General features: G+C 35.6%; 1 protein-coding gene across 6 annotated transcripts in view; it reads left to right on the forward strand.

Moving 5' to 3' along the window:
- The window catches only part of ERCC6L2 (ERCC excision repair 6 like 2), a 186402-nt gene that overhangs the window by 77766 nt on the left and 96354 nt on the right, over positions 1 to 12282 (forward strand). For all 6 annotated transcript variants that reach the window (XM_069088008.1, XM_069088013.1, XM_069088014.1 and 3 more), the window contains 2 exons: positions 1156 to 1255; positions 9941 to 10093. In XM_069088008.1, the coding sequence (XP_068944109.1) occupies positions 1156 to 1255; positions 9941 to 10093 (253 nt within the window). The remainder of the gene's footprint in view (positions 1 to 1155; positions 1256 to 9940; positions 10094 to 12282) is intronic.

The following is a 12282-nucleotide window of genomic DNA, read 5'->3' on the forward strand; positions in this document are numbered from 1 at the left end:
GATATTCACACCATTTTTCACACCAAACCCCCACAGCTACTGTGTGTAACAACAACTGGAGCATTCATCTTGTTAATGTTGATGGGTGGAGACCCAAGAGGAAAATGTAATTGCGTTTGAGGGAAAAGGCACTTCTGACTGCTCTACCTTCCTTTCCTAAGGAAATTCAAGGTTTAAAGAAAAAAAAATGACATGACTTCTAGACCTGTACCCCCAGGAGATAGGTCATGAACCAAAAAGAAAGGCTCCATACATTAAGAAAATGTATATTTAAAGCAGCTTTTTGCAGTAGCTAAGGCCTGGAAACAAAGTAGATCCCCTTTGTTGGGGAATGGCTAAAAACATTGTGATACATGAGGGTAATGGAATATTATCCTACCCTGAGCAATGACAGGCTTGATGAGCATAAAGAAACATGAAAAAGACTTCAGTGAAACAAAGGAAACAGAGCCAGGAAAACAAAATACACAATGACTGCAACGCTGTAAGTGGAAAGAATAATCACAAAGCAATTAAAACTGAAACACTGTAAGATTAGAAAGAACAGACTAGTTATCCATAAGCTGCCAGGCAGCTGCCCTCTGGCCTCCTTCTCTAGCTCTGTCAGCTGTGCCCTTAGGGCTGCCATTCCTAGGAAGGACACAGCGATTGCCATGTGCCTCTGCTCACTGTCCTTGGGAATTTCCAGGCTAAAACACTGCTCCCGAATACATATTATGTTCCCTTAATTGTAAGCGCTTTGAGGGCAGGAACTCCTTTTTGTTTTTGTATTTCCAGTTCCTAGCATAGTGCTTAGAACAAAGTGGAGACATCTTAAACGCTTTTAAAAAATTAATTTATTAATTATAATGACCAAGTTTGGACTTCAAGAAGAGAGTGGGCAAAAAAGCATTTTCCGTCATTCTTTGTAGAGGAGACAATGTTGGACTCAGTTGATGATGGTTAATTGTTCTGAATGGTTTTTTATTTTCCCTTTTTCACTCGTTTTAAGGGATGACTTGCTGGATAGTGGGAGGGGAGGGACACCTTCAGAAATGCTGATGACAAAAATAAAACAAGATTTCGAGGTTTCAGACTAGTGTAGAACTATATATTGCCTCCCAACACAAAACTCTTTCAGTTAATTTATTCTGTCTTTGTGCTTATTTTGTGCAGAGCATATAGGATTGGGCAGTGCCGGGATGTGAAAGTATTCAGACTGATATCCTTGGGAACTGTGGAAGAGATCATGTATTTACGTCAGGTATATAAGCAGGTAAAATTTGAATCTTCTTTTGTCTGATAATTTAGAAGAAAACTCTTTTTAGCAGAGAATATTTAGATAGGAAACATTTCTATTATTTTAACTGTAATATAAAATTTACACATAAAAGTACAGATTGAGTTTGTAGTCAAATCTAAGAACTTTCAAAATGCATACACAGATTAACAAGTCAGGCTATCTCCTGCCCTCTGGACCCAAGTTTTAGGGGTAAACTTTAGAAGTTAGGAAGGGGAAAGAATAAAGTTAAATTATTGCAACCTTTTGTATGCATGTGCAGTTCCAGTTCAGAAGCCAGTTAAAAGGCCTTATATTTATCCCTGGAAAATCACAAGACATCAGAACTACTTGTGCGTGCTCTGAACTGGAGGACAGGGTCCCTTCATCCCACTCCGTCATGCACTTCCTGGAGCAGCCCACCAAACACGATTGCTTCTAGGCTTGATCTCTTATTGGCCAGTGTCCCATACAAAGTTATAGAATGCTAGAGCAGGAGGAGAAATAAAGTGAAAAAATGTGCTTTATTTTCCACTCAGAGTTCGTTAGTTCTGTCTCTGGAGATTGGTGGCATTTTTGATGATGAGTCCTGTGGAATTGTTGTGGATCGTCATATTGCTTTTCACAGTTGATTGTCATTGCGTTATTGCTGGTACTGGGTTCTTCTGGGTCTGCTCACTTTCTTCACTTTGCATCAGCTCATGTAAGTCTGGAATCATCCCCTTTGCCTTTTTTTCACAGCACGATTGTGCTACATCACAGTCATATGTCAAAGTCTGTTCAGCCATTTCTCACTTGATGAGCATCTCCTTATTTTCCACTTCTTTGCTACCACCAGAAGAGCTAGCACCAGATTTCTTGACTCCTTATATTTTTTTCTTTCCTCAAAACAGTGTCATTTCAAGTTCTTGTCAGAGTGCATCTTTAGGGCATCAAATTTTACTTTGCTTCACTAAGAAATTCCTTAGCTTTTTATACCATTGAGCCTAACTTGAAGGACCTGGTCCATTATTATATAATTTTAATTTTTGTATTTATTATATTACTACAATATAATACATGTTAATATATTAATCATATTATATAACTGTTATATATACTATGTTAGTTATAGTATATATAAAATATGATAATGATCTAATTTTAACTTTAAAGATCAGTTGATATTTGAGAACAAATAATAAAATCTTTAATTCCATTACAGATACCTTTTCGAAAAATGTTAAATTCTGAACTTAAACACTAAATAAGACATGCGTTTTCATATTTGAAGTAGGGCAGCAGCAAGAAAAATAATATATGAAGCTGAAAATTTCAGTTGTTATATGTTACATATAGCTCCTTTTCATTTTACATAATTACTTTGACATTTCACATTCAAAATTCTCTGACTTTATCTGGCTTTTTGTTTCCTGACATTCATTAAAGAAAAAAAAAACAACTTGAATATCCCTATTTTCTTTCTTTTTCTTTTTTCTTTTTGGAAGGGAAAGGAGTAAGCAATCTTAATCCTAATACTATTTCCCCCCAAATTGAAAAAAAGATAAAAAGGAAAAACAGAACTCTTTTAACAAATAGGCAAAGTCAACAAAACATTCTCGCACTGACTGCTTCTGAAAGTATCTGTCTCGTTCTGCTTCTTGAGTCCATCACCTCTTTGTCAGGAGATGGGTAGTGTGGTTCATCATCGGTCCTCTGAAGTCAGGATTGGGCCTTGATTAAGCAGAGTTTCTTAAATCTTTCAGAATCTTTTTTCCTTAAATGTTGTTATTATTGCATAAATTGTTCTGCTGGTTCTGTTCACTTCACTCTGCACTTATTCATACAAATCTTCCCAGGTTTTTCTGATACTATCCCTGTCGTTATTTCTTATGGCCCAGTTATGTTCCATTACATTAATATGCCATAGGTTTTTCAGTCATTCCCCAGTTGATGAGCATCAGCTTAGTTTATTAGTTTCTAGCTTTTTGCTATGACAAAAAGAGCTGCTATAAACATTTTTGTACATATGGATCCCTTTCTTTTCACTTTAGGTTTTTTTGGGGGGTTGAGGAGGGTAGGGAACGGGCCTAATAGTAGTATAGCAGACCCAAAGAATATATATATGATTTGTCACAGTTTGCATGTAGTTCTAAATTGCTTTGTAGAATGACTGGAACAATTCACATTTTCACCAATGATAATACATTAGTCTGTGTGTTTTCCTGCAGTTTTCCTAGAAATGTTATTTTCTATTTTTGTCCTTTTTGCCAATCTGATAGGTATGATATATAACCTTAGAGTTATTTTAATTTTTCTAGCTCTTCTAGTGATTTGGAGTGTTTTAATGTGGTTGTCTATTACATGGATTTCTTTCTTCAGGAGTTGTCTGTTCATATTATTTGACCAATTGTCTATTGTGACATGACTCTTGTTCTTATATATTTGAATCACTTCTTTATCTATCTTGGATATGATAACTTTATTACAGAAACTTGATACAAATGTTCCAGTTTTTTTAGCCCCACTTATGTATGTTTGTGCAAAAAATTTTTTTTCATTTTATTTTATCAGAACTTTCCATTTTATCTGTCAATATCTACTCCACCCCTTGCTTGGTCATGACCTTTGCTCCTGTCCTTAGTTCTGAAAAGTATCTCTTTTTTTGTTCTTCTCATTTATCTATGACTTGACCTTTTATATCTTAGGTTAAGTACCTAGTTGAACTTCATCTTGGCTTATGGTGTGAGATGTTGATTCAGACCTCATCTCTACCAGATTTTTTTCCATTTGTCCCAATAGTTTTTGTCTGGTAATATTGTATAATCTGGTAAAACTCTTTGTTTCTTTTCTCATTTCTCTTGAGAATTCCATACAGTCTGTTCTTCCATATAAACTTTGTTATTGTTTTGTCTGTAAAAAGCATTTTGTCATTGTATTATATAAGTCTTGCATAGATCTTGACAAGTTAATTCCTAGATGTTTTATGCATTTTGTAGTCATTTTGAATGAAATTTTTTCTTTTTACGTTTTCTTTCTGGTTTTTGTTAGTATTTTGTAGAAATGCTGAATTTTGCATGTTTTGGTTTTTTTGCATCTAGGTGCTTTACTGAATAAAATTAGTTTCTTCATTGATTCTTTAGGGTTTTTGAAATATATCATTATGTCATCTGCAAATAAATAGAATTTTTTTCCTCTTTACTGATCTTTGTACTTTTAATTTTGTATTTTTATCTTATTACATTACTTAGCATTTCTAAATTTATGTCAAGTTTTAAAGGAAATGTAGGGATATCACTGTTATTACTGAAAAGCATTCTAGAGTTTTTGCATTGTGAGCAATGCTAGCTCTTGGTATTAAATATATACTTTTCATCGTAAAAGGCCCTGCCTGGCTTCCTAGAGTTTCTAATATCAATGAATACCGTATTTTTTCAAGTAATTTTTCTTTTTGTAAATAATATTATGGTTTTGTTAGCTTTTGTTTCTATATCTAATTATGGCAGTTGTTTCCTTAATTGAGATTACCCTTGCATCGTTGATATGAATATTTTCTACTACTCTATAGTGAGAATTTCATTTAATATATTTTCATCAGTTAGTGAGATTATCTTATAGTTCTTTTTCTCTATTATGTCTCTTACTTATTTGTGTTTCAAGAACATTCTTACTTTATTAAAGGAGGTTAGTAGAATGACTTGTCTTAATTTTTTAAGTAATTTTTTTTACCATGGGTGTTAATTGTTCTTTAAATATTTGATGGAATGAATTCACTCATAAATCCATCTGGCCAAGGTATCAGGTTTGTTTCTTTTTCCCCCTTTGCTTAGTTCATTTATGGTTTGCTCAGTTTATTTTATGATATTAGATTGTTTAAAATCTATTTCATATTTTGTTAGCTTTTATTTTTTCCCTTTTTTAAAAACTATATGTCCCACTTCCTTTGAAAATAACCTGTTTTATTGGCATATAATTTCATATAATAATTTCTTATTAGCTTTACTTCCTTTCTTACTGTAAATTCATCTCATCTTTTTTATTTTTATAATTTGACTTTTTCTCTATTTCTCAGGTATGCTAATAATTTATCTACTTTGCTTCTCTAAAACATCTTTTTGTTTTATTTACCAATTTTATAGTTATTTTGTTTTCAGATGTCTCTGTTTCTTTTTTTTTTTTTTTGCCTTTTTTGGAGGGCATTTGGGGTTAAGCAACTTGCCCCCAGGTTACACGGCTAGTTTTTTTTGTGTGGATGTTAAGTGTTTGAGGCCAGAACCAAACTCAGGTCTTCCTGACTCCAGGGTCGGCACTTTACTCACTGCGCCACCTAGCTGCCCCTCTGTTTCTTTCTTAATTTTCAAAATTTTATACTTGCTTTAGCTTTGCTAATTTATTTTCTGTTCTTTTAAAATTACCAGTTCCTTAATCTTTTTGTCCCACCTTCTCTTAATGTATTAAGTTTTCAGTCCTTAACTTTTGTGGGGGTAATGTTCCTAGAAAATAGGGTGAAAATAAAAATGCAAAAGTTATTACATTGAACCCAGGGGACATAAACGATTAGGTTACTGTGACCACTAAAAACTCTCATCTTTTACTAGAGGTTGCAGAAGTACACTTATCCAAATACAGTTCTTTATAACAAAACGTTAATTATGATAAACGCGTGCTTTTCCTAACATATTAACCACAAAATAATCCATAAAGTGCAGTACACAAAATAAAATGCAAATATTTTTTCTCACTAGTAATTCCCTAGAATCCTGTGACCTTTTGTGCTAACATCTCAACTAAAAAAAAAAAAACATTTATTTCAGGCAGTACGTTTCATAACACATTAAATCTATGATACAATAAATATAGCAAATAAAATTCCTAAAACTAAAGAAATTTTTAACCTGAATCTTCCCTTCCACTGTGTTAGATGGCAGTGTGAGGGCATTGTACTGTCTGCTTTTCTGCCATAAACCTCTCTACCTTTGCTGCCCTCTGAAAACCAAGAGAAAGGTTGCTGGGACTTCAGTTGTTACTGTAGGAAGATGCATTGAGGTCTTGACATCACCTTCAGCATTTTGCCCTTCATGGCTAGTGGATGGCATTGAAGATTGTGAAGGAAAAAACCTATCAGTGACATCTGCTTCATGCTCCATTTAGAATCCTAATGAGTATGGGAGTATGGGAGTGTAGCAGAGGCAAGTTGATGTTTAACCTTGAGGCTGCAATCTGTGATGGGATCAGCCTCTGTGTCTCTAGCCAGCTGGTGTATTAGGCCCATGGCAGCTGCAGACATTCGAGCATGAAGTTTATCTCACACGTTTATTTCCTCACTAAGCCGTATCACTGACTTTGCACACTTGGGCTTAGAGCCCAAAGGACTTGCACTGTGCTTTGGGGGCATAATTGTACCACAAAATTCCAATTTTAAAGACAAACAATGAAATAGGCAATGAATGCTTGGGGAGCTCCTTACCATTGTAAAGGGTGAACAAGGCCAGTGAAGCATTTAGTAGGATACCAGCTAGTCCACAAACTTGTGTGCAATATGCCTCTCATGTTTTTTCTCTTCTGCACATAGCCTTGAATGTATGTAGTCACCAACACAAAACTGAAGATGAGTTTACTAATAAAACCATGCAGATGCTTGATGTTACAGAAGTGTGAATGTTGAGGGTTGGATGTATTAATTGAATGCTTTATCTTTCTCTTGCCCTTATCCAGTTAATAGAGAACAGCATAGTCTCTTGACTGTTACTGTCATTGTCTTTTTGCAGTTCAAATAGCTTTTGTTTTAAAATCTTTACCACTCTGCCATTTGGTGCATTTATATTTATTATTGCTATTTTTATTACCTATGATGGATTTCAGTATAACAGTTTTTATTTTCTCTTTCAACAGTGATTTTTGTCGTAGCAATATCTGAAATTTTGCCTTCTTTAGAGTTGCCTAAAACATACTAAATTTATCTCACTACTTCATTGGCACTCTGTATGTATTTGTATTTTAAATGTATTTCTTTTATGTAGCAAGTTTTTCAAAACTCATTTCTCCAGTCTGTTTATTTTGGGGAGGGGAATTTAGTCCATCTGTACTTGGAGTTATAACTGCTAAGTTTGTGTTTTCTTCCATTACACACGCAGATGTGTACATACATATTTTCCACTTTCTTCAAGTCTGCCTTTAGTCTCTATGGTTTATTATGAGTGCATTATTCTGACTTGGCCTCCTCCAACTCACCCCCTCATACAGCAGGTCTGCCCAATCTCAAATTACTTGAGTTTACTTTTATTATTCTTTATTTTCCCTCTGTTTTTTTTTTTTACTCTTCCCTTTCCTAGTATGGATAAGCATAGAAGGTGCCTAATCCTCAGTCCTCCACTCCTCTCCACGTTATCTGTCCTTCTGTCCCAGTGACATTAATTTGTAGTGCCTATTTCCAAGAAGTTTTGTTTTCTTCCTCTTTTCCATCTACTTTTCCTTTCTGAGATCCTCAGGAATTCATTACCAGGAGTTTTAGTTCACAGCAGAAGCAGTCAGATACCGAAGGAAGTTGGAGACTCGAAGCCTGGATCCCATTGCTTGCTTTTTTCCCTCATAACTTGGCCCATGCCAATCCCTCTTTGAACCTGTGGCTTTCTACAGAATTCTCTCTAGGGTCGCAGACATTACCTCCCTCCTGGTGGAAATTCATAGCAATATGCACGGCTCCATCTTAAAGATTCTGATCTCCCTCGCCTCATTCCCTTTGTGGGATCACTTCGTAATGTTTTCAGTCATTTCCTTTTTGCCCATTGAGCTGGTCTTCAGTTTTGAGTTGTTTTCTTTTTTCTCTTTTTCCTCCAAGAATTACCTGGTGGTGTCTTCTTTGAATTTTCTTCTTCCATAGCTGGTTTTTGTTTTCTTTTGTTTCTTGGGCTTTTTGTGTTTTGTTTTTTCGGCATTTAGAAGTTCATTGTTTTTTGGGAATAGTGAAGGGCAGTAGGTTTTTTTAGGATACGTCTGACTTCAGTGTCTACCAGTGTTCCTATGTAACTTCTTAACTAAGTTAATTATTAAGATGTTTAGAGAAGACTAGTGGGTGTGATACTAAAGGATAATTCATGTTCCTAATGTTTATACTAATATTTACGATCTTTTTTTAATCCATGATATTATAAACATTCTTTCCATTGCCTAATTTACTCTTCCTTTTTCTCAAGCCTTTTAGAGGCACTTTAGTATTATTTAATGCCAAGAACAAATTATGTACCCAAAAATTACCCCCTTTCCAATTACTGTTTTATTCTTGCTGCCCATTTGGTTTCTAATATGATTGTATTACTTGTTCTCAACCTGTTTTTCAGTTTGGAAAATTTGGTCAAAAAATAGTGTAAATTTTATAGTCGAACTTTGCTGGTGGAATTTTGCCCTTGAAAATTTGGGACATGTTTTGGGCACAAGATTTTAGTCTGGGATAGGAGAGTAGATGTGTCTAATGAAGCCACTGATAGCAACAGATGGAGTAAAAAAGCAGAGTAGTTTAGCGTTTCTGGAGTACACACTTGTAGTGTCTAGACTTTGTGGCTTCCCTCAAAGAATTTAACAGTTGAACTTACAAGAATAAGCCTGGCTTTCCAGGACAACTTATTAAGACTAAGTCTTTTTCAAATGGTGTGATTGATTATGTTAATCCTGGCATCTTCTCTTGCCAGTTCCTTATGACCAATAAAATAAAGCTATTTTACTGTTTATTTTCACAGCCATGCTAAAGGACATTAAAAGAGACCTGAATCTGGCAGATATTCCAGGGCACTTTGGTTAGTTTTGTCAGCCATAGCTGTTCACAAAGCATTTCGTGTACAGCTTTCAGCATATTAGAGATGCTTTGTAAATTCGCTGACTGGCTATTAGCATGGTCCTCTTCCACATGAAGAACAGTGTGTTTCTTTGGCTTTCCAAGGGGCTATGTTGAAATTAGGTGTGACTAGGAGGTGCCGTGGATAGAACACTGGGCCTGGAGTCAGGAAGACTCATCTTTCCGAGTTCACATCTGGCCTCAGACGCTAGCTGTGTGCCCTTGGGAAAGTGTTTTAACCCTGTTTGCCTCAGTTTCTTCATCTGTAAAATGAGCTGGAGAAGGAAATAGCAAGCCACTCCAGTATCTTAGGTAAGAAAATCCTAAGAGGAATCATGCCGAGTCTGACACAGCTGAAATACTGAAGTCAAAAAGTCACCCATGTTTCAAATGTGCTTTGTTTTCAGGAGAGACACTGGGCATTGCCCTTAGTTCTCACTACCATCGTGATCATTATTTCCTCTTGTGGTCATCACGTCATCAATTCAAACTTGTAATTTGGTGATGTGCAAACAAATTCTGTCAACTTTTGATAGTACCTATTGTGGCATTTCTCTAGAACTACTAAACAGGATAAAAATGCATAGAAATTTGTTCTTTACATGTAAAAAAAAGAAAAAATATTGACTTTTCCAGGTAATAGGTGTAAAACAGATAAAAAGCATGAAGCTCTTTTTTATTTGGTCTTCAATAAAACTAATCAGATGATTATTTCCTCATAATGGCAACCACTTCCAGGGAAATTAAAACAAAATTTCCTTCCCAAGGAGTTTGTCTGCTCCACCTAAAACTGTGTATATGCTGATAATGCCAGGAAATTCTGACATGTTGTTGGATCAAACCCTTCTGAAATATCATGTATTTTTCTGTTTTAGCAACTGCACTGCGTGGTGGTGGGGAGCGAAAATGCCAAGCGGTATTTCGAAGCAGTTCAAGGATCGAAAGAACATCAAGGAGAACTTTTTGGGATTCACAACCTCTTCAAACTAAGATCTCCAGGATCCTGTCTCACAAGGGAGATCCTGGAGGTGTGACATGTTCTTTTGGCCTTTTCAGTGAGATTTTAAGCACTAATTTGTTTTTTCTCCTATTTGTGCGCTATGAAATTTAGAGGAATATGCCTCTGTACATCTTGAGGAAATTATGGTTTTGTTTTGCAAAATATATCACAAGACTCTTAGAATTTGCATTTTTAGAGGACTTCAATCAGGCTTGTGCTTTTAAACAGTTTCTTTTCCTATACATTCATGCAGCTCTCCTCCCCCCATCCACACAGGCCTGAGCACGTGACTCCTTTCCCCCTCACAGCCGTTTCCACACTGACAAAGGGAGGTGCATGATTTTGGAAACAGCTGCTGAAATTTCAGGGGAAAAATGTCCTCCACAAATAAACAAAAATGTAAAATGTGTTTTGATTAAAAGTTACCAAATACTCCCTGAAATGCTGTCTCATGTGTCATGGAGATTTTTGTTTGCTGTTCCCAATAAAAATTCCACACCGGCTTTCAGATTCTTCCAGTTGTGTTCATCTTCAGCTTACAGATGTTTCTTGTTCTTTAAATGGAACATTTTTGTATCTTTCCAAAAATGTCTGAAAATTTTTCATTACATAAGAAATTTAAATTCTTTGACTGAAGTATTCTATAATAGATATTGGGAAGGACAGAGTACATAGAGTGTTTATGGTTAGTTGGTCACAGCTTCACATAACGTCTAGTCTAATCCCCTTTCTTTACAAATGAGGCAGCCAAGACCCAGAAAGGTAGACTTGTCCAAAGTGACACAAGTGCTTGGCAAATCCTTCAAGTAATTTTTCATCATGATTGGTCAAGATATTCACTTTTTGCCTCCTTTTTATTGGGCGCTGTGCCAGGTTTTAAGTACATAGTGAGCACTTTAAAAAAATGCCAGTGATTGATTGATCTTAGCTTTTATGTAAGAACATTGAGGTTATTTTGATGCAGTTGTTCTAATTGAAAAGTAATTTATTTTCAGTCATTTTCTGCCTAATCTTATATTGTCTAGTCCTTCAAACTATCCATAATTTTATCAATATGGATGCTTGCTCCATCAATTAAGTTTGCAGCTCATCTGTTAACTCCTCATCCTGTGTGATTAATGCTCATATTCTCCCATACATCTTGCGTAGGGGATCTCTCCAGTTTACTAGAAACTTTCCTTGTATGCCTCTTGGCATTATCAGTACACCAATGCAGCCCTCAAACTTTGATTCCTTGCTTTTATGACATGACCAGTTCACCTCCTTTTCTGGTCATACTTGTGAGACACAGAAACAAGGAAGCCACCCAATAAATTGTCAACAGTGGTAACATAAATGACCCAACCACAAAAGTCCTGCTCTTGTGCTGCATACTGGCATAAAGTTGACAATCTAGATTCTTTTATTTTTTTTACACTCTAGATTCATAAAAGACCATGGCAATAGATCACAGCCTCTGGAAAATTATTATTCGTGGTCATGTTTAGACCAAAAACTTAGTTTTGAATCCTGCTGCTGTGCTTACTAGCTGTGTGACTTTAGGCAAGTCACCTAAACTCTTTTGAGTTTTACTTCATGTGTAAATTGAGGGGTTTAGATTAGGATCAAAGGATTATAAAGTTACCAGTTTGTAGCTAAATATGATCTTAGAGGTCATCTAGTCTGACACTCTTCTTTTACAGAGGAGGAAACTAAGGTCCAGAGAGGTTCCAAGATTCACAGATAAAGAGTGGAAGAACTGGGATTTGAACCCAGTTCTTCTGGTTTCAAAACCAGTTAAAAAAAATTTTTTTTTTTGCTTTATGTAGGGCAGTTGGGGTTAACTTGCCCAAGGTCACACGGTTGGTTTTGTGTTAAGGGTCTGAGGCCGGATTTGAATTCAGGTTCTCCTGACTCAAGGGCCAGTGCTCTATTCGCTGAGCCACCTAGCCATCCCAAAAATATTTTGATAAATGTAGTTTGGTGTAATTATTTTCCTTTGCAATCCTATGTATTTTATTTTATGTATTTAAAAACATTGTTCTGGAGGGGTCAGTAGGCTTCACCAGACTGCCAAAGTAGTCCATGATGCAAGCAAACATACAAATAAACCCATTTTCTGGTTCTATTTCCCTTGATTCTATCATTCTAAATCCTAAAATGAATGAAGGAATGAATAAACTATTTACTAAACTCTTACTAAGTGTAAAGCATTGTGGATACAAGTTAAAACAGTTC

The sequence above is a fragment of the Petaurus breviceps genome, unplaced genomic scaffold (genome assembly GCF_028583685.1).
Source record: "Petaurus breviceps papuanus isolate PSGF00001 unplaced genomic scaffold, PetGlider_PUasm1.0 183, whole genome shotgun sequence".
NCBI classification, from domain to species: Eukaryota; Metazoa; Chordata; class Mammalia; order Diprotodontia; family Petauridae; genus Petaurus; species Petaurus breviceps.